General features: G+C 37.5%; 1 protein-coding gene across 7 annotated transcripts in view; it reads right to left on the bottom strand.

Moving 5' to 3' along the window:
* Positions 1-24,165, bottom strand: part of LOC106787499 (protein Fe65 homolog) — a 70,447-nt gene that overhangs the window by 33,265 nt on the left and 13,017 nt on the right. For 3 of the 7 annotated variants that reach the window (XM_014749881.1, XM_014749885.1, XM_014749883.1), the window contains exons 2-3: positions 23,627-23,685; positions 17,073-17,431 (exon numbers count right to left, since the gene is read on the bottom strand). In XM_014749881.1, coding sequence (XP_014605367.1) covers positions 17,073-17,370 — 298 coding nt within the window. In that variant the 5' untranslated portion in view covers positions 17,371-17,431; positions 23,627-23,685. Of the gene's footprint in view, positions 1-8,717; positions 8,986-9,277; positions 9,411-17,072; positions 17,455-23,626; positions 23,686-24,165 lie in introns of those variants that run through there. The other 4 variants (XM_014749882.1, XM_014749888.1, XM_014749886.1 and 1 more) reach the window with 4 other exon arrangements.

Genomic DNA, 24,165 nt, shown 5'->3' with positions numbered 1-24,165 from the left:
CAGACGAAATAGCTCAATAATAGGAAAATCATCTCTTCTTCTTCTTCTTCTTCTTCCTTCCGTCTGTCTGTATTTGTCCATCTTTTTCTTTTTGGTAGAATAATAACGTACAAAAGAGATTAAAAAAGTAAAAGGACTAAGGGTCTCTCGAGAAACTCGTGACTAATTAGGACAATGGCGGAGTACTCGGTGTGAGTAAGCAAGATTTTAATGGACGGGTCTCTTCCGATCATTAAAGAGAAGTGCTCTTTTCCCGTTATGCCTGCTTCCTCCCCCTACCCCTCCCCCTGCCCCTCCTGCCCTCCTTTTTTTCCTTTGCTTTTCTTTTCTTCTGGCATCTAATCATTCCATCCTCTTCGATCCAAGATACTGGATTATCTCAAAGGGACGAAATAATGAAAACGAATTGTCCAAAGATTGGGGATGAATTATTTGTTTCTTAATCAAGGTCTAATTCACACACACAGACACACACACAGAACGGTTCGTTTCCATCTTCTTCCAATCTTTCTAATTATATTTTATATACACACAGGGTATCCCAAACAAATCACGGTGTTTCAAGCATATGTATACAAATTTAGTATTATAAGTTTAGAAAAGAAACAAGTGTGAAAGATTTTGATTAAGATAAGTAATAAAAACAAAAAAAGAAAAAAATAATTAGGTACGGTTAAGAATTGAAAAGTTCCATAAATTTGCGGGGGCATTTTGTCGAACCCCATAAGCGTATATACTAATTAAGAGAATAAATTATTATCGGAGCAACTGGAAGGTAAATTAGCACGCGACACTTGGTTATCGTATCTTTCATTGAATTATTCATACGATATATTCTCGGTCGAGTGGATACTTGACTCATTCCAACCGCGATAACGTATTATTTCGTGAGAGCTATCATTTTCGATAAGAATAATCTTATTAAATTGATCATTTAGAATGATTTTCAAAGCTGGCCAATTTGTTCCTCGACTAGTTGAGTTCCCTTCATTCCTTCCGACCATTACCACCGTTTCGATTCATGAAACTTGTTAAAAAAAAAAGAAGTCAAAGAAAAAGACTAGATCGATGAGAAATGAAAAATATTATGACGGTAAATTAATCAGCTGGCCAAATACAAAGCTCTCTTTGTCCGTTTCTCTTTGAACGTCGGTCTCTCAAGTTTGCTGCTACGTCTGCCTTTATACCGTACTTAAGCCGCTATCATAATTATGGGAGGTTATGAGACATAAAAAGAGGGGTGGAAAGGAGAGAGAGAGAGAGAGAGAGAGAGAAGCGCGAGAGACGCGAAAGCACTTTCGCTTACATTCATAAATTCCAGAGTATATTTACACTTCTAGTCGCCGAATGTGAGGAGAAACGTGAGAAGAAGGGATCGGAAGGAGGGAGGGAAGGTGGAGTTAACGTTCCTGGTAAATATATTCAAAGTTTGTATGGAGCTTCGTTAATGCTAAAGATAAAAGTCTTAGCGAACAATATATACGTATAGTTGTGTGTACACGTATGAATAATATCAAAGCTTTTCCTGCAAAGTATTTACTTGGCCTCTCTATACGTCATTATTATTGTAAGAAAAATCTAATATCAAGATATAGGAAAGAAAAAAAAAGAAATAACGTGTGGCATCGTTAGGAAAGAATTGGATTTCCAAGGGAAATAAAATGAAAATGTTAAGGCAAAACCAAGGAGTTTTCTTCGTTCGCAAATAAAAGATTCCTCGTGTCGTTAAAGTTCTTGGATCGAACAGTGAAACGCTCGCATACACGGTATAATACGGTAAGAACGAGTGAGAAAAAACACGGAAACCGAAGGGAAGAAAAATTTGGCGGGTGGCGTGAAAAGTTTTTTCTCTGTTGGAAGGAGGAAACGTAAACGGGGTGGAAGAGAGACGGGAAGAGAAAAAGCATTTTACCAGTCGCGGAGCACGAAGTTACGAGAACACTTGGGAAACAGGGCCAGACAAAGTGTGCTCGCGCTCTGCTTCAAAAATTCTTTTCCCTTCGAGAGAGAAAAAGAAACTTTATCGCTCGTCGTCTTCGTCCTCGTCCTCGGAGGAGGAGAAAAAGCGTAGGGAAAACTCTGGCGAGTCTTTCAAAAAAAAAATCTCGGAAATTATTAGACCCGCTTGTTGTTCGAGAAAGCTTTACCACCAACGTATGAAAACTTTTTAGAAACGTTTCCTGTGTCGACTGGATAACGATAACTATATATATATATTTATGCGGCACCCAACTTTTCCCCCAAAAAAATATATAACCAAATGTGTCATTCGAGCGATAATTATTAAAACAACAATGTAATAATTAATTAAAACAACAATGACGTAGGTAGGAAAAGGATCTCTCCCCGTCTGTTTTAATTAGTTACACGTCTAACGACGAGCAACGTAATTGCCTTTGTTTTATCATCTTTCCTTCGAGGCCGAATCGTATCTCGAAACTTTCTCGAAATTACTCTCGCCTTTCTACTTTCTACGAAAGGCGAATGAAATTCTCTTAACTCGTTTTCACACTTCGACATTACCTATAGAGAAAACGAATTCTCTTTGTCGTTGGAACTTCAAAGCACAAACTTTCAATATATATATATATATATATTTTCGACAAATAATTATATATAAATACGCATATTCGTTACAAATTGCATTAGAAATGAAAGGAAAATTTAATTAACGCGTTACCACAATAATAATTGCAATATATAAAAAACATAATAACAATAATGAAAGAGAGAACGTACTTCCATATAAATTCGAATCTCTTCCAGATCTAACGGTTCCATAAATCCTTAAGGAACGGACACCAGTGGTGCTAATCGAGACGAAGAAGTTCGAAAAAGAGTCTCGTAGTGGACCCGCAAACGTTTCCAGAGATTCTATTCTCTTCTCTCTCTCTCTGTCTATCTATCTTTCCGTCGTAGGTGTCCATCTATCTATCTATTTCTCTCTAGCTCTGCAGTAAGAGTTTTATCCGTAGGATGAAGTGGAAGGCTTTGGGTCTCCCCCGTAGCTCTGAAGTCTCAGGGATTTTCTCGTATGTTTTTTCGTTGGTAACGAGATCAGTTTTTCTCTCTCTTTCTCTTACACACCTATGAAGCACCTAGGGCTTCAACTAGAGCAGATCGGTAGTGTTCCACCCTAGCAGCAACATTCGTCCCTAGTGCACCAAGCTCTCCTCCTCCTCCTCTCGGCTAATCTTGTTACCAACGATACCTACCCTCTTAATCCGCAGGAGTTCGTCTACGAACGAGCACCTAATCGTCCACCGATCCTGACTATTCGACTTTGGATCGACGCATCGATTTTTTATGGGATCGGATAACATCTATTTTATTTCATCTAGGGTATACCAAAGTGTAACTTAACGAGTCAAGCATTTGCAGATGCTATTAGATGTCCAGGACGATAATATTAATCTTCAGAGACTAAGAGGCAAAGATGCAATATTTGGAATCGCTGATGACAAGGTTCAGCAGGAAGCATCAGGCCTTAATGGAAGACTGGAGCCCTTGGGGCAACTTAGAAATACCATACACTCTCAACATTGTAGATGCTTAACTACTTCGACGTGGATGACCACTGTTAATGCCATACCCTTGTTTTCTTCAACAGTGCGCAAAGATAGGACAAACAATGGCGGTCTGGTGCAAAATTAACGTCAGGACTGGCTCTCTGATATTTTGGAGATGCCCACGGGAAAACTCTAGCCGGAGGGCTAGTCATCCCTATCTCTCCCTTTCTCTCTCTCTCTCTCTCTCTCTCTCTCTCTCTCTCTGTTCATTTGACTCTCTAGATGGAAATTGCAATTAGAAAACGAGCCAGTCTGAATATTCTTCAATGACATACACGATTTATCTTGGAAAGTAAATCAGCCCGATCTAACGCTCAGATAAATTCCCAAAATTGGCAATTCCAAAGATTATGCTAATTTATGTAGATACGTTTAATCATTTTCTTTAGAAAATAAAATGTTATTTTTAAATGAGATGTATAAAACTGGACGCGTTTTCCGAGTTGAAAGAAATAGGTTGAGAAGTGGATACGTTGGACATACTGATCCAAAACTTATATATATATCATACACATAAACGTTGTAGGAGAAGGACGAGAGAAAACAGAGATAGTCCTGTCGTCGAGAGGATTACTCGTAGGATGCAAGCTGGAAGACGATTACGTGGTTGGTAGCATGAACTAGAGGGTGATCTACTGTTCGTTCAACGAATACAACCTCGTAGTACACGTGTCTAAGGGTTTTGGGACCCTTTCGAGTCCTTTACCGAGCCCTCTGCCGAGCTCGAGCTTCTCTGCTAGAATTTTGAGGGATTAGGATAGGAAAATGGAAGCATCCTCTAGAAACTCTCATGCGAGTAAGAGCTATAACTTTGAAGGGTCACGATGTTGACTCTCGAATATTAATAGGCTTCTTTTCGTCTCTCCGTATTAGTCCTTTTGTTCCTTTTTCTTGTATTTTTTTTTCTTATTCCTTAGAATCAAATCAGATAGTCCAAATTGGCGATTCAGCTTAAATTTTTATGCATCGTTCACGCGAGAAAAACAATTCAAATAAATAATCTAATGGCCGGAGAAGGAAAAATTTCGAAAAACTACGCGATTAATTCGATACGGGTATTACAAATTGACACGTCCCATAAAAAATTTGTCAACGATATTCTCCTCTAGCTTGGTATCCCTTTTGCTAACGGTACACTACTACAAAGTATCCATTAGCGAGTGAAGTACAGTTTTACTTGGCACAGAGTTCCCGATGCAAATGAAATAACCGGCCCACTTTTCCAACAGGGATCATTGACCTATTCGTCACTATCCATCTCTTTCCCTACCTCCCTACCTACCTCCCTACCTACCTCCCTACCTACCTCCCTACCTACCTCCCTACCTACCTCCCTTCCTCCTTCGCTCTCCGATTCTGTCTCTTTCTCGTTTTCAGAATAATTGAGTTGGGACACATGCACGGGTCCCTGATTGCAGACGATGAGCGTGGGAGGAAACGAGAGAGGGAAAAGGGAAAGGGAGGGAGAGGGAGAGAGAGAAATGCAACATACAAAGAGCTAAAAGCTTAACACGTCAAATGGATACACGTATTTGCTCTTCGCCTCTCCAGTTCAAACAGGCACGCGTGAACGTACTCGTAATACCTGCACGAACGATTTACTGTAGTATATACTATATACGTATATGTATATCTCTATCCTTGTAGAATCTCTATCACACACACCCACTCTCTCTCTTTATTGCATGTATCGCTTTTAGAGTATAGATACCCTTACACCAAGATCTGATTAACTCTCTTGATGAAGGGATTACGCTGTATATTTGGTATATACACCTCGACCTTTGCTATCCAGAAAATGAATTTGCCCTAAAGACTCCATCTAAAAATGACTGTTTCTAACTTCCCGTGCATAGAAATAGAAATTGGAAGCTTGTAATACAACTTACGTATGTTTATCTATGTAGGAAACATCTTGAAAGGAAACACATATTGTATTTTTGTATATTTCTTATTCTCCGTTCTCTATCTTTCTCTGTTACCTTTTTATGGTAGCTTTATCCAGAGAAAATTTATGGCAAATTGTTTTAACCGTTTTGTATCGTAACACCTGGTGCACGAAATATACCCCCGGAATACCAAGAGAAACGAAACTCAGCGATTTCATCCCGAAAGATGGTACAACCTCGTCTATTTATTTTTTATTTCTTCTTATTCTTTACGACTTTGAGAAATGAAAAAGATATAGTATAATATCGAGCGATATTTTTCTAATTATTTCTAACTATCATCAAACAATACGATTCAATATGACATATTTATATCTATGTTGTATAAATATATAAATGTTCGATATGCACGCGTAAACCTAATCAATTGTTCATTTATTCATAAATGATAAAAAAAAAAGAGAAGAAGAAATACGTTAGAGAAAAATATATAAAAGGAAAGCAATGAAGTGGGGAGTGTGGGATGAGGGAAGGAAAGGGGATGAATCGAAGATAGTGGGAACTCATCACGAATGCACCCCAAGTATCTCGTTCGTCTCGCCTTACGGGATGCGAGTTGCATGCGTTTTGGAGAAACGTGCCGAGCAATATACGCACACAAAGCCGATGCAACGTATCCGATACATGTGTGCCTCCTATTCGTATTTTAGATACAAGAGAAAGAGAAGGAGAAACGAAGGAAGGGTTGACTGAGGGTACGATTTACGTCCAAGTTTAGAAATGTAGAAGACAATTCTAAAGTCAAGACTCTGACATGCCAATAAAAAGATAAGAAGGTCGGGGAAAATCGTTCAAACACGGGTAACAACTTGACAATGTGCTGGTTAACGTTCCGCAACGAAAACTAAAATCGATTACCAAATGTTTCTCTTTTCTAATTTAAGAAACGCGTTCCCTTGAATTCCGAGGGAAGACAGCGGTGCCAGTTAAAAAGGTCCGGGCATGCTAACTTTAAGGTAATTAAGTACGCCGAAACTTACTTAAGATCTTTAATTGCGTTTCATATATACGAATGGAATAGCGAATAACTTTTGGAAACTTTCGTAGACACCTCTTTGTCAGCCTTTTCCAGAGAATACGCGACCCAAGTTGGATCAAACAAATAGTTCAATTTGTTGTTGCTATTTTCCATCTCTCTCACTCTCTCCCTCCTCTTCCTCTCATTCTCTCATGAATATACAACTCTCGTTGCAAAATACTTCATCCTATAAAACGTATTATTTCGTAACGAAATATTCATATACGGAGTGAACCTATTGTTAACACCGCGTCACGTTAAACTGATCCTGTTTCGGTTGAAACTACTCCCTCGTACTTTTATCTCTTAAAAAAAAAAAAGAAAGAGAAAAAAAATCCAATATTCACGTAATACGATTTTAAATACACTGTTGTTTTGTTCCGTTAATATTTTGAAAAAGTTTGTTTCATAGATAAAATATAAAATGGTATCGATAATGTTATCATTGTTGTGCGCAACATGATTCGATAAATACGTAGATTCGCGTATCACGATTTATCGAATGAACGGTCATAGTTCAAGTATTTACGAGGAATGTATACCAAAGTGGGGAACAAATTGGTCAATCCACTTCGATATCGATGCAACAATTAGCTAATGCATCAGCCCGATCATCGATGCTAACCATCCTTCTATAGAGATGCGTGCAGACATCTATGTATACGCATGTATGTGCGCACATACGTGTAAATGGTTGCGTCAATTTTACGAGAGAGAAAGAAATATTTATCTCTGAAATTTTTCTAAAAAAGATCAAAAGAATTATCGTTCATTTTTGGATTTCATTCGATTGTCCTAATGGATACATGCACTCTTGTAAGATTCTCCAAGATGCAAGTTATAATATATCGCATGAAAATGTATCGCATTAATCATCGGTATAGTTCAATAAATGACTACTAAAAATGTGTATGCTACATTGACTTCAGTCACGAATAGCAAAAATATGTATAAAAATATACGTTGGGTTCTTCATCATAGTAATCGATAAATCTATTTCACTGGGATCATAATTCCTGTTCTGGGATCGACAGATTCGATAAACGACGCGTCATCGCGATCTATAATTCCAGCTGATACTTACGATGAGAAATGAAACGAATAACCGTCAGGTTCACCCTAGATCCAACGTGACAGTGACGATCTTTCTCTATCTCTCTATAAATTTTCGACGTTTCAATCTATATCGAATTTTCCAAACCCTTCCACTCTCCCTTCCACCCTCCCTTCCACCCTCTACCTCCCTTTCTCTCTCTCTCTCTATCTATTTCTATCTATCTATCAATGTATCTATCCATCTCTATCTCTCTTTCAGTTAGGTCGAGCCATCAAGCCAACCGTATACAAATGGCACCACGTCAATTTTTAACGCTTCCACGAGAGAAATGTTCTCTCTCTAACTCTCTCATTCTCACTAACGGTATATTGCACCAAAATTTAATTCCTATCCTGTACTCCCTTTTGTACACTCTTCAAAATTTCCATAACACCTGCACGAAAGTCTTTTACTATCTTGTTTACTATTAAATTGTATTATACTAGTCTTGTTTAAAAATCAATTAACATGCAATACTAAAATTGTTAAAAATATGATATGAATAGAATACTATGTGAATTAATGTGCGGTAATTCAAAATTATTCGTTAAATGGGAAAGAAGGTACATTAATATGATTACTGTTGCCTCATGCGGCATACAAGTATACGTAGGAGTAACAATATTGGATAGAACGTGGGCAGCGACATCGTTATTGATACTATTGACGCAATACTATTTTATACAGTACATTTATTCTACAGAGTGATATAAAATTTCTTATGTGGATGTCCACAATTCGTACATTATATTTCAAATGTAATTCGTTAAACTACAAGCTAATTAAGTTTAAGGATTGTCAACGAAGAAGGGTTAAACTATCTTTTACTTAATCTACTCGTAAATCGAAGTAGGGACAGAACGAAGGGCCGAGGAAAGTACGTTCGATGATATTACGGATAAATTTTCAACGCGTTACATAATATGGAACGAAAAAAAGCAAAAAAAAAAACCGAATGCAGAAATTAGGTTACAATGAGTTTAAATCGTCATATCGATTTTACATGCACACGCGCTTACATCATCGAACGTACTTCGACAAGAGAATACAATGAAAAGATGAAAGGGGAATTCGCATAAACTTACGATTAACTCCGTGAAGGACCATCGTGGCGATTTCTCACGACTACAAATTTGTCCTTGACGGTCCACGAAGACACTACCACCACCACCACCGATACAACCAAAATAGAACGATTCCCAGACAAACCACCCCCAAAAGCAAACAAAAAATATCACGAAAAAAGCCAATATATTCAAACCTTGCTAATCAATTTTTCTTTTTTCTTTTTCTTGTTCATTAAAAATCGCGAGACATAACATAATCGAAAGAAAATAATGTTAACGATATAATCTCGTTAAAAAATAAAAGAAACAAATAATATATATATATATATATAATATTGAGATTGACGATTTCACTCTAAAGCTCGCGTTAATTACGCGAGCGAGAGTCTACCATAATTAAAATCAAATAACTCTTCCGATACATGTCATTAATCCATTCAAAATGGCCACACGTGTCAATGATCTCCCACAAACGTATATTAGTATATTTGTATATATGTGTATATATATATATATATATCTATTCCTGAGAAAAGAAAAAAGAAAAGCGATAAGAAAATGTAAGAAAAAACACATACGCACACACACACATATATATATATACAATTCTCTCTCGTAATCGTATCTCTCCGTACTCTTCGCGTAGATGCGAGAAAAACAGGAAACTTGGAAACTTTTATTCCCCAACAAAAAATCTTCAAAAACCGATCGAAATATTAAAACTGTTCTCTGAGAAATAGCTACAATAATATAATAAATTTACAAATATAAATATATAAATATAGATATACACTTTTTTAAAAAGGATAATTAAAGAAAAAAAAGAGAGAGAGAAAAGTAAAAAAAACCCCTTTGAAAATGGTTTCAAATCTTAGCTCGTAATTTCTGAAAATAACCGATAACAGTATATAGCTTTCGAATAATATTATCGCTTGGAGAGAGAGAGAAGGAGAGAGAGAGAGATAGGGAGAGAGAGGGAGAGAGAGAAAATGAGAGAGAATGAGAGCGAGAGCGAGCGAGAGAGAGAGAGAGAGAGAGAGAGAAAAACACACGAGAAAATGTTCGAAGGACGAGACGTTAGGGCGCCGCGGTCGTCGCAGTGACTGCCGAGAACTCGCGTTCATCCCCACCAATATTGCCACCTCTCTTTTACTCTCTCTAGTCTCCTTCCCTACCTCAACCTACCCCCAATCAAGCAACCCCAGCCCCACTTTACTCTCTCTCTTCCACCATATCTATCCATCTCTTTCTTTCTCGTTCTGATCTAGGAGTCCATCCATCTCCTCTCCCCCTGATCTAGGAGTCCATCTATCCGTCCATCTATCCGTCCCTCTCCCTTACTCTTCTAAGAGGCATCTATCTCTCATTTTATCTCTTTCTACCTGGGAGAATGCTGGAGGAGAATAAGGGTGGTTTTTTCCAAGCTAGCGCTGTAGTTGGTAGATCAAGAGAGTGGGGAGAGAGAGGTTCACGTGACCGACCATTCGACCAATAGCGTCGGGTATGACGTCACACGACGACTCAGGGGTTCTCATCCAGTTTTCAATCGGTGTGAGTGTATCTGTATATGTATGTAGCCGCGTATTGGTGATAGGACTATTAGTTCTGTTGCTATGTTTTTTTCTTTTCTTTTCTTTTTTTTCCAAAAAATGCACGAGCTCTCTTTTTCTCTCTCACCCTCTCTCGGATGATTTAAAGACATCGAGAGAGACACTGAGACTCGACGATCCTTGGAATTCTTCCATGTGGATTATGGTTGCATGAAGTAGGGTGGGTGGATTGATGTAAGGAAAAGGGTGGATCGTTGATCGTGAAAGGAACAAAGCAGCAGGCAGACGATGCCATTGTCTCTTCTTCATTGAAGCTTTTCGAAATATTGGAAGAGTCTATGATCAAGGTTTGAGTTTGGGGTGGCAAGAGGAGGGGGAGGAAATATTCTCTTGGAACGTGACTCTTTGAGATATACGTAGTTTCCTTTTGGGGGTGGCTCGTCGGTTTAAGATCATTCAAGGTAATGAAAATTGGCAGGTTTTTCTTTTTTTTCCTATTTTTTTTTTCTTTTTAATATTGCCAGCTCTATTTTTCTTGAGATTTTAGATCAGAGGAAAGTGGGAGAAAAGATAACCGTTCTTTCTTTTCTATGGATTTAATACACATAAAGAAGATTCGAATAATCGTACGAGACGTAAAAATACAATATTCTAATTGACGCGAATCTTGAATTATATCCCATAAAAAAGAGGTAACTAAGCGTAACACGCGGTAAATCTTCTTATTTCAAACGAACTATTCTCCTTTTTGTCAATTTTAATGTATCACCTTTATATTCCGCTTATGGCCGTGCAACAAAGTTTTTTCCCCGTTTTGTAAGGCAATATCGTCTGGCTTTAGTACGCAATACTTCCAACGATTGTGGTCCATGGTGAATACATTTTTAAAGCCCGCATAAAAACTCTCTCGTATTCCGTTTTCTATCTCTCCTCGCGATGCCGACATCCCTCACCACCACCACCACCACCACAACCCTACCCCTGTTACTCTCTCTCCATTTCCATACAAATATGTGGACATACATTCCCATACATACAACCCAATAAAAACATTTACACTTATATTCCTATAGGAAACAAAAAATCGCAATAAAAACGCGTACACTTATATTTCCATAGACGCGCGTTAGCGTAGAAATGACCCACCCACCCACTCACTCAGTCACTCGCTCGTTCTCCCCTCTGATAAAAATATTAATGGAAAAATCAATGAATAATAATAATAATCAAATTCCAATCGCTTCTCGTATAAACTCAACAATTAATTCGATAACGTTTATGAACGAAAATTTCAGTATTTCATATACCCGCTTGCAAGCATACGTTATACGCGGGTAACGGTGTAACCTTATCGAAGATTTTTCGTTAAATTGCTGTCAGTTGCAAACATCCAGGAGGCGGTAGATATTTCGCTAATGCCACACGATGATATTCGAGGAATGATTTGTTGGTCATTACGTGTCGTTATCCGGTGCCAGTGAATCCCGGTGTCCACTTCGCGATGAATAACGTTACGGACAATGTTGTCGACTGGGTCGAGTACTAGATTTTCTGCCCCACGATCGTAAATCCTCATTGTTAAGAACTTCTTCAACGCGTCACCCTTTTTTAGATTTTATAGAAAACACGTCGATGTTTCTTTGACATTTTTCCATTAAATGATGAATCATTTGTCCACCCAGTCAATCGCAAATAGAAATTGAAAAGGAAAACGGATAGAGATGAAAACGGGGGATAACTAACTTAATCGAATTTCAATTCGAAAGGGGAAATTGGCATAGGAGGTGTATACGTCGGTGTTAGGGACCATAACTAGAGACCATATCTCGCAACTATAACATCTGGTTTAGATTCGTCTTAACTCGAACGTCGATAATCCGTCGATCCTATTGGATGATGAGAACGAAAATGATTTCATATCTCAACGGAGCTTGTAGTATATCCTTCTGCATTGATTTTATCAATATTCTCGCTTCTCCCCCCTTCTACCTGAAGAAAAATGTCCGGAGAGGGATTGCAAATACAATAATAATAATAAAAGTAAAGAGAGAAGAATAAAAAAACACGGTAGTCACTCGTTTAGTCTCGAAGACTCTCCGGAATCAACATATTCGTGTCAAGACGAGCACTTTAGTTATTTCTCGAGGGTAAAGACACGTTTACTAGAATAAGCGTGAGTTAGAAATAAAGAGAGAGAGGGCAGGGGGGGGGGGAGCGAGCAAGTACGAAAATGTACTTTGGTCTTATAAAAACTCATATAGGCTTCCGCTGACTAGCATAAAGTAGAGAGCCGTCGTAATTGCGTTCGGCGTCGGCGTTGGGCTTTTAATTAATGCGACATACTTTTTTTCATCACTGAAAAGTGCCACATCCTTAACGTCTCACATATTTCCTATTTCTCTTTCTCTCTCTCTCTCTCTCCCTCTCTCTCACTCAACTCTTTCTCGTTGCTGCTGGGATTGCAGTTTACCTTACCCTGGGATCGTTAAATGCATACAATAAAAATAAAGAAAAAACAAATCCGCCGACTCTCTTCGGGTTGGTTCAATTTCTTTTTTTTCCTCTTCTTTTTGAAATTACGACTTCCGCCGTTGCGGCCTTTCTTTTTTCTTTTTATTTTCATATTTGAACCCCTCTTTTTACGATTTTGCGATCCGACGTGTAAGCTAGTTGTAAATGGTTTACGCAATGCACACAGAGATATATTTATGCGTTCCTTCATCGGAAGAAAACCAATCGAATCGATGGAGCCTTTTTTTCTCCCTTTCCTCCTCGAATTCTTCCTCAATTGTCCAATTTTTTCAACCCTCTTTCTCAATCTCAATCCTTTCTTAATTATTTGTATATTTTGTTGTTTATTATTTAATCGGTATCTTAGTATCCTATCTCGGTTGTATCAATCCGTGTCTGTATCTTTCATTTACGTTAGTCGAATTCGAATGTTCTGTCTTTTTCTAGGTTATCGTTCATACCGAGAGAACATTAATCTGCGTAACCTACATACGAGAAGCTCGAGCTTGCATGAGCTCTTGCCAATGAAAAGGACGAGGAAAAGCGTTACGGTTTTTGCTCTCTTTCTTTTGTTTTATACTTCTTTTATTCATCCCCCATCCCACACTATTTTTTGTCATCTCCAGGGAAACGATTTTATGGTTGCTCTAAGGTTTTTATTTGAAACTGTTTATAAAAATGTTTCTTGAACAGAAAACTCTCTTGGCAATTGTTGCCAAGATTTTCATTTTCGCTGAAATATCTATTTTTTTCTATAAATTGTACATTGTAATCGAAGAACTTTTGATTAAACTTGAAAATTGGAGTACCGCTATTGCGTTAATGTCAAAGATCGACAATTTTGTGAAGACAAGTTAGAGAAATGAAGGGGAAGGAAGGGGAAGGAAAGCGTCAAATTGATGGACGAACAAGACAATCGAGCGTCCAGAATGGAACCGTCCATGGCTTCATTAGAGCAAATTGCCAATTAAAAGCTTTTCGGGTTACCATAGAAACCGATGGGACGTGACGTACGCGTGTAGGTATACATATGTTACGGTCAATGTGTCAAGTATTCTAAATTTTGATTGGAAGGAAAATCGAAAAATAAGAAAAAATGTAAAACAAAAAAAAACCAAATGCAAATTATGTTTTCTTTTGAAAATGTAACCTCTAAGAAACTTGGATGAGTATTTTTGGTCTGTTCATAAGACTCGTTTGATATTCACGTGACATGAGTTTGGAAGAGGAAACCTTATAAGGCATTTCGATCTCCCAAAAGGACTTTTGCACTCGTTTCCAAAGCCCCGTGGCGAAGCTGGCACGAAACGAGTCTCTGCGTCGCCTAGAACCTCACAGATTCCCATTTCCTATCTCTCTTACTCTTTTTATCCTATGTATATGTATATATATGTATGCGAGCGTTATCGCGCGAGTAGTGAAACGAGTTGCAATTTGCATGTTCGTCCTCGTTTTAAAGTCGACCGATGACTTCCTCTTGTCAATGTGTGTATATATATATAAAAAGACAAAATAATGCTAACATACTGTTTCCATTATTTTGTCAATTCCCTTGTGTGCATAGGTCCCCATTGTATTCGAATAAAACCGATTAAAACGCATAACTTTATCGTAAGGGAAACAATAACGAATATTGCAAAGCATTTTGCATTTATTAAAGTTATTGAAATATTTTTCCTACAAAGTACAAATTATTCTCGAAGAAAAAGAAAGAAAAAAAAAGATGAAAAAAATTATGACCCTTCCAAGTTTCTTTCCGTCATTAATCTCTCTCTCAGTTTCTCCCTTTTCAATTTACGGAAAGGAAAGGATACATTTCTAGTAGTTAAACGAGTTTAAAAGCTTAAAGCCAAAGATCTCGAACTCTCTTTGTTATTTTTCAAAGCTCGAAAACAAGAAAGACGTTTTCCAGGTCTTTTCGTATCTCGGCTAATTCCTTGTTTTCACGCCCGAGTTCTTCGTTCTTCTAGAATAAGATATTTCGACGAGAGTAAATGGAAACTTCTTTTTCCGACTTTGACTGATGAACGTATACAATTATCCTAATAAATTTCTAATCGTAAAAGAGGGGATTCGTTTGAAAGAAAAAATGACGATGATGTAAAAAATGGGTGTTGACAAGATCGGTATAGTGTTCTGTTCTCGTAGGCCTGGGAGTACTGAAAGATAGAAAGGAAAGGAAAAGAGATAGGATGAATACTGGCTGGGTAGAGTGGGTGGTGGTTGGCCTGACGCAGCAAACAGAAAATAATACCGGGTGGCATTGTTCCCGTTTCGTTAGTTCCGTCCTGCTTCATCCACTCTCTCTCTCTCTCTCTCTCTGTCTGCAATGAGAACGCTCCTCTAGGATTCCCTTCGCCATTGTACGCTTTTTATCTCTCTCTCAGCATCCCTAAGTTTCTTTTTCAGCCTCCCCAATGACACACGTACCACCACGTATTCCCATATTTTAGTCGATTGTAGAGGAGGACCTGCGACAGATTGGAACGTTTATGCCTGCTCGAGGGTGAAAGACAATGTGTCCTTCGTGATTTCTACTACTTCTATTCCATCATTTACCTTCCTCTCTACAAATAAATGCATTTATAGTTCCTACATCTATATATTCTACTCGTGGGAATATGATTGTGTGTGGGGAAAAAATAAATAGAAAAACAAAATAGGAGAAAGATATTTTCGTTTGAGATTTTATTCGAAAGAGACCTTTCTCTAACAACCTACAAGAAAGATTTATGCTAATCGCGGAAAGAACTGAATTTAATTAATCCCCATGGACATGTACGATAATGTTTTGAAAATTGTTATCTATAATATGGACTTACTCGTGTCACGTTATCGTCAGATTTTGTCTACTACAAATAATTCAAACATAGGAGATAAACTTGAATAGTCTAGCCGAAGGCACGATGTTAACATAACGGAAAACGATACGTACGACAACGAAAAATCTTTCGAAACTATCGAATCTAACAATAAGATCATTTTGCGATCAGCATTAAACAATGATATTTGATTAAACTTGAAATTGCATTAGACGATGATTTAGTTAAAATAGTTCTATTACGATACTTTATATCTTTTGAACGATCAGATCTCTAAAGAGAAATGATATTCTAATTAAGGTCGCGAACTCGATCTAACCTCGTCCGATTTCTCTCGTCTGTCGTCTCGAATGAAACGAAACGAATAGAACGTTCTTTCCCTCTGAATAAAAAGAGAACGGTCGGTCCTTTACATAAATTACAATTCGACGAATGAAAGGTTTTTTATTTATTCTGTAAAAAGGAAGAAAACAATAAAGAAAGATTTATAAAGATAACCTATTTATCTTTCTTTGGCTCGTATCGTTTCACTCTGGAAACAACTAAATTCGAGATCATCGAGATTATTCTGAAAAAATTCTCTCTATACAAAAATGATCTACCCTTCAAATGAATAGCAGCAGGGTTACTACTCTTTTGGTAAAACAAAAAATAGTGACTTTTAATATTCATCATTGAACGCGAAATTACGTGGACTATGTAGGAAAAATAAAAAAAGAGAAGTCGTAGTTATTTTCCTAGAGCGTAGAACCATAACTCTGTACTAGACTTTAAACGATCGTAACCATCAATCGTCGATAATGGAAAAAAGAGTTAGAAATTCTCGACGATGCGTCTCGAAAAGATGGAAGTTCGGTGCCAGGCTCGCAGCTAGGCTACCCAGTGAGAAATGACTTGTATTAAATCGTACACACACACACACACACACACACATACGAGAAGGACAGAGATAAAGATAATAAGAGAAACGCGAATTTATCAGTCGATGCCACGACACTTTCAACGAACCCATTTAAAACTCAAGAACTGTATTTTCACGAAGCCATATCGAGCATTAATGACAAGAATATTATTACGAGCGTGTCTCTCCTACCCATTCCTCGGCAAGCACAACTTATTTTCTGAGCCCATGCCAACGAAAAGTCGTAAATATTATTCCAAACAAATTGGAGTTTATTGGCTGTTCTCGGCTACGATCCTGGAATGACTATTCCTCGCTTATTTCTTTTTCAAAGGGACAGTTTGCGTTTGAAGAATTACGATTGGCGAGTAGAAAAGAGCCCGAAAACACGCGATTCTTCTAACCGATCGTAGGGAAATGAAATGTTCGTGATATGGAATTTGTTAGAAGTTTATGGGAAAGGTTAGGGGTTGAGTTTGAAGCTCTGGATAGGATCGGTCCCGTTGATCGATGATAATGGTACTTAAAGAGTTAAACAAGTATTTTAAGGAAAGATAAAAGATAAAAAGATAAAAATAGGGTGACTCACCGAGGAAGACATTGTCATCGATATCATCGTCGGCATGAAGATCGAAGTCGAGGTCTGCAACACCATTGGTGCCGCGTGCCTGAAGATTTCTCTTGGCCAAATCCATGAGGCAATCGCGAAGATCCAACTGACCCGTCGCCAAAAGCTCGGCAAGAAGGGGTAGGTAAGGGGAGGTTTGGAGACGAGGGCTGGTAGCTCGTAGACAGCCAGGCAACCAAAGCCCTAACAGACCAATAGGAAGGCCCGGCAATGCTCCGGCACTGACGAAGCCACCGTTCAAGAGTTCACCGCACAACATAGGTGCCACGATGATCTCAACTCCACCCTCCTGACCTTGACACTACCCCTAACACCGGCACCTTAAACACACACGCACACACGTCTATTTCATTTTTCTTATAATATAATAAATCCGCAGTTTTCATTTGTCTCTACGCATATCGAAAAATGCAACAATCGAAGCAGCTTCCGTCCGAGTTGCGCGACCAACTGAAATTCCATAAACGAGTTTCGAATCGGCCAGCACTGATGAATCGCGTCGAAGACAAATATTAGCAATGCGTTTCCCCTGGTCAATAACTACGATGGACTGTGTTTGCATTAGCGAGTGTATACGTACGAATATATTCGGCCGAATCCTCGAAAGATCTCGCGTAAATCGTACGCGCGTTCGATTCAATGATCCCAAACCTCCCAACTTTTTGACGATACAGAAAAGTGAGCCTAAAAAGTGGAAGAAGAAAGAAGTTCTTCAAAGTCAATTGTGGACTTCATCTAATAACTTTTGGTCCACTCGGTATATAATACATATATGTATGTATTCCAGAGAACATGCGGGATCGTTTCCGGTAACCCTTTCTCTCACCCCTTTTGGTGTCTGGGTAAACATCGTCGTCGGGTCGTTACCGGCTCCAATCTCGGCTTTCCACGAAAATCCAACGAAACTCGATATCACCTACCGGAAAATCGTGACGTTCGCGTTCATGATTCCCTTGAAACAGATTCATAAGCGTCTACCAGGTAACTCTGTAATTGGTATATCTACGTGAATTTATTCGCTGTTGTATGAAATTCAAATATTACTATATATTGTTCGATGCATGCAAATATGAAAAAGTAATCTATTGTTTCAATTGAAATCTCCATGGTATAATACTTGCAACTTTACAGGAAGTTACTCGTTAAAATTCCTTGATAGAGAAAAAGCGCGTTAAAAAATTATCCAAGTGTAAATATTCTCCCGCATGTTAAAAAGGTGAATTCGATTTGGCAAGAAAGATTCGAAAGATATCTCGGAAAGAAAAGAAAAGAAAAGAAAAGGAAAGGAAATAAAATTGGGCATCCTCGTAAACCCTCTTTGAAACGCGTTAACCTTCGCTATCCTGCTCGATTAGTTATCCCAGGCTTTTTCTTCTTTCGAAAGGAAGGACGGTTTGAAAGGAAAACGGGAATCGGATGGTTCGGGGGCTCTGATACGAGCTAAAACGAAAGACGTTTCCGCGAAACTTACCGGCAATTTCCATGCGAACGAGGAGCATAGTCCTTCCTCTAAGAGGAAGAATCCGTATTTCTCTTATACCTTTTTACGTCTCTCGGTCTCCCGCCTCTTACCCTTCTTTTTCTTTCCTTCTTTCGGAAGAAAGTACGAGTATACCTAAATGGAATCGATCCGGTACGTATACCTATATACGTTGATATTGCAGGATGTCGAGGAACGATAACACCATATCTCGCTTAGTTTTCTTCTATATACACTTCTGTATACACAGGTTGGTGCAACCGGTACGCGTAAAACTACGTCGAAGAAAGGTTCCTCCGGTTATTTTTTTCTTTTCCTATTTTCTTTTTCTTTGTTCACACCTACAATCAGTACGGCTAGACGTAACAAAAGGGATGAACTTTTGTAAAGTTATTTTTTCCGTTTTTATGACACGTCATTCGTAATACACACAAAAGGATTATCGTTGATAATTCATCTAATTACTCTACGGAGGATTATTATTATTCCGTAGGTTCGTTTCTAACGTCGGTCGATGACCGACCGGCAATTTGCTTGGCACCATTTCTACATACGCGCGTACATATGTGTACTTACACAGAGGGAAACATCGAGTATAGTTCTCGAAGCTCAGGCAAGCAGGTTCGAAGCGAGTAAATCCCGCGGCAGCACTACCACTAACACCACCACCACCACCACTGCCAGGGCAAACAGGGGCAGGTTGATTGATCGTACGTCAGGTTCCAGCCAACCTGGCGCCAGAATGCTGGCTACCAACCTGAGTTATAAGTGAGTATACACACACTGGAAGGTACTCAACTAGTCTCTCTGATAAGCTATTATACAATCCTTAGCTTTCAAAAATGTTCTCTGAAAACTCAGTTAGGTTTTAATGATATTGATACTTGCCTGGAATATGAACAACTTTTTTAATTACTTTTTTTACAGAAAGTATTTTAGAATTTCAATGAACCCATTAACACTGCGGAGGTTATACTCGGTCACCGCACCGGTAAAATGATCATTTTAATGAATACAAATGAATAAATATTAATAATAAAAGAAAGTTCCAGTGTCTTCTTAGATTATTTTGTAGGATCGTTGAACATTGACGTTATCAGAAAGTAATATCGAATATCGTTCCGGCTTCCGATCCATGAAACATTCATGCGACTCGGCAACCACGGCGACCGCGTATCGAGCACGGTTTGCACCGCGAAAATGCGACCGATAAAAGTGCACCGACTGAGGGTGGACACCCCCTACCTGTCTGTTCCCCTTCCCTTCTCTTCTCTTCTCTTCTCCGCTCCTCGGACTTTCTGTGGAACCTCGTTAATATTCTCCGAGTTAACTTTTCTTTCCGAAAAACTACTTTGATCGAATTCAAATCAATTCTTCGACAGAACAAACACAATTTCATAGTTTCTATTCGTTTAAGATTCGCATGGATGGTGAAGAATTGGCACGGTTATCGAATCACCTTTGAATTATATTCAATGAAATACAAATTGCGTATAAAAATATTTATCTAATCAAATCTAAACGAATTAGAAAATACATTTTTATTTCCGCAAGTTTTCGCGATAAGCTGCCGCAACGAAGCGAGATAGTTACGTATGTGTGTAGAAATGAGAATAAACGTAATAAAGAGAGAGAAAGCTGACTCGAGACTTTATGAGTGTGTGTGTGTGTGTGTGTGTGTGTGTGTGGTACGTAATTACTGAGACACGGCAGAGAAGTTTGCCCGATTAAAACCGACGACGGTTCAGTGAATTCTCTGGAACCCGTAGACTCGTGTCTGGAAATTCACGAGGTCGCGTATTAAAAAGTTTTCTCTCGATCTTTGTTCCTATCCCTTATCGTCATATATACCTACCCCATTCTGTGGCCCTTCCTCTCCTACTTTACATCCTTACCCCTTTTTAACCTCTTTTTCCTTTTCAATGCAAATCCGAGTACAAGTTTGTAGCTTAACATTCGCCCCAAAAATAATTTATAGTTATTTACGCGACGCGACGATTTCTAAATTATTTATTTCCATGTGATAATTTAAATCAAGATTTTTTTCTGTTTAATTGATAACCAAATTCAATTGCTTATAATGTACACAATGATAATTTGCAAGAAATTCTATATATTTTTTTTATGTAATCGAATTGGCTGATATTTTTTGTAATTAATTTTCGTTTGAATATTAAATAAATATCTTCATTTTTGTGTCTTATGCAAATAAAGCGAGAGAAAGAAAGATTACGTTTGAGAGAAACGTTCTTTCATTCGAGTTCAATGGAAAATAAGATTCTTTTCAACGCAAATTACTCTCTCGTCTTTCTCTCTCTCTCTCTCCTATCGACGTAGCTTACTTATGTTTTTTGTACATTTAGTTTGTCCGTCGTATTTGACGTCGTCGACGAAAAGCTTCTCGTGCTTGTGTAATTACTACGAACTCGACAGAGTCAAAATTCCCTTTGGTTTTGCTTTATAAATCTTCCTATTTAATTTCATTTGTTTTCATTTCACTTAATCTCGTTTCCTTTTTAAAAATTATCCAACCATTTGTTTGTTAAACTCTATCAAATATTTCGTATAAATTTTCGAATAACATTTGGATAATTATTATTTCATTGAATTTTTCATTAAATTGAACTAAAACACGTAAAAATAGGATTAATTATGAAATATCACTGGAATAAATGTAATGTTAATATATTCGTGAATAGAAGTATGTAGCTGTCTCCGGAATCGAGAGTGGAATGATCGGCACGTAGTTGCAACGTTACAAGAGAGCTTCAGTATCCTCGGATATTCGTCTGGAGTATGTAAATGACCTAGGAGTGCTTGGTAATATGTAGATTAATCCCAAGACGCTTATGAAAACTCGTTTCAAAAAGAGAAATCGAAATCGAAATCGAAATCGAGATCTAGATCGAGAGAAAATTCGCCAAACTACTCTGAGTTCTAAGAAACTCTTAGGCTTAGAGTAAGAAGATTACAACTTTTCTTATTTCCATCTAAAAATGTAATATTAAATGTTCAACAAATTTCTAAAAGTAACTATCAATTATTAAATGAAAATAATTGACCTGTAACGCAGTTATTTATTATTCCATTACTTTGTCAAAATCCAATATGTAAAAATGTATAAAATAATGAGAAACTTTATTAGTGATCAAGAATTAAAGATCTAACGATATCGATCCTTAGAATCGAATGAAATTATTCAAAAGCAGACTATAAATAATGGAATAGATTTGCGTAGAACATCCTGTAATGCCTCGAGAACGATGTTCTCAAGCTGTCGGAAGCGTCAGGTGGTTTCTAAACCACGATAAAATCGATAGAAACGAGGCTTAATGACAAACGAAGGATCGATATGCGTGTTCAACGTCCAAAACATTCACCTTGCTTTTCACGTATATTTTCTAAATCCTTTTGAAAGTATCTCGCGAAGAGCTAGAGTTTCTTTCTTATTTTTTGCGTATTTTACAGAGTGGATCTGTAGACAATTTTCACAATCAATGACTTTTTTCCTTCCAGATTCTTTGGACACGCGAGAAAACTTTGATCATTTTAAGTTAGACTTGGAGTTTCACAGACATCTACACAAAATTAGTCTTAAAGGATTCGAAAAAGAAGGCTAATTGATTTATAAAATAACGTAGGAACTTTTGGCCCACCTTGGAACTTGGAGAGAAACCTTGTATTATATGTACTTGGATGGGATCGTTAAGAGTAAGAGAAGATATTCCTATCACGTTTTGAAAGTCTACACTGTCAAAGAGTTCCAAGTGGAAACTCTGGAAGCAAGGAAGATGACACAGGAGTCCATTCCCAAGAGAAAATTTCTCCTGAATTCGTTTCTACTGGATTTATCAAACTAAATCTTTTGCGCTCGTTTACTATGTCATCTAGTCTATAAAGAAATATGGCCGAACGCGTTTTTGTTCGCAAGACGAAAGAATTATTTTCAAATTCATTTTCCACGAAGATAAATAAGTCCGTTATATAGTTGAAATTTATCTGTTATAATTACTAAAAAGATTAGATAACTAGTTATGTAACTTTTCTAATCAACACGTCAATAAAATTTAACGTTTAGAAACTTAAGACGCATAATTTCTAAATATATATATATATATAGAATTATTATCTAATCAACCTTTCAATACCTTACCGTTTTCAATGCTAACACTTGGATAATAACAAAATCGAAGCATAAGCATGATCGATTAAACCGCTATGTGCATGCACGATAAGAGAGAGAGAGAGAGATGAAGTCATGTATCCGGTCTAAACAGCCCATTTGCCCAGCACAATAGAGCTGATGTCGCTGTGAGCTCGACTTAATTACCAAAGGCTTCTGCCTCTGGCAGGAAGCAAACAGGGTGTTCTACGTGAAACAGAAAGGAGAGAGAGAGAGAGAGAGAGAGAGAGAGAGAGAGAGAGAGAGTTATCGAAAGTATCAAGGGCCTAATCGTTTCTCAACAATACTTATTAAATTCTATTTTTCTATCTTCGTCACTCTGTCTATTAATTAACAATTCAACAAGAGAAAATTGATTTCACAAATTGCAACAAACAATCGTGACAATGTTAAATTCATTGACGTTAACACATTGACGTAATTGATAATTATTATTCATAATTAATAGACGATTAGAATCACTGTTAGAGTCACGCGAGTCATGCGAGTTTTTTTAACGATACACTTATGACCAAATAATTATCTTCCATTTAAAAAAAAAAAAAAAAAAAACAGAAAATAAATGTAAAGCGTTATATAATTTTGTATTATTGCCTGGAAAATAACATGAACAATAATCTATCTATCTTTTCCTCTCTTTCTATTTGATATCTCCCTCTCTAATACTCTAATGTGGTAACCCATTTCTCGTTCGTTCTCTATCTCTCTTTCTCTCTCAAACTCCTATAATAGATCATGAAGTGAAAAGTAAGAGGAGTAAAACAGTTTTCCAATACTTCAGACTAAACGAGAATTCTCTTCGCTCTCCCTCTTTCTCCCTCTTACAACATTATTTGCAAAAAGAAAACTCACCAAAGCTTTCATAAAGTTCAACAGCTCGCAAACACGACTGCATTAGATGACTGACGAATCTGTAAAATGGAGAGATTTCGAATGTGATTATCTAAATAATAAGATTAATATTTTATACAGTGTATTTACGTGTTTAATTATAATATACAAACATATACATATATATATTTATATGAAAATCGCGAATTAGCAATATTTAATGAATATCATTGTTCGTTGAATTTCGCATACAATTTTTATCCGACATGAGCCTCCTCCTTTTAGTTTCATCACATAACAGCATGATGAGGCTACTTTATCAATCTATTTTTCTGCCTCCTCCTCCTCCTCCTCCTCCTCCTCCTCCTCCTCCTCCTCCACCCCTTACTATTACTCGTTATTAAACATTATGAAGATGATAACAGAGCTAATAAAATACAAATTACCTGTTATCGTAGAGTTGGAAACATCAAAAAACGATCATGCACGTCTTCCAGCATCGTTCATTTATAAAATATATATATGACTTTAAAATGACGCAATTACCGAGTATGCAGTTC

Source organism: Polistes canadensis, unplaced genomic scaffold (genome assembly GCF_001313835.1).
Source record: "Polistes canadensis isolate GaletaPanama2010 unplaced genomic scaffold, ASM131383v1 scaffold_103, whole genome shotgun sequence".
Classification (NCBI taxonomy): Eukaryota; Metazoa; Arthropoda; class Insecta; order Hymenoptera; family Vespidae; genus Polistes; species Polistes canadensis.
Note: the sequence above shows the minus strand (reverse complement) of the source record. Positions and strands in the feature narration are given on the sequence as shown.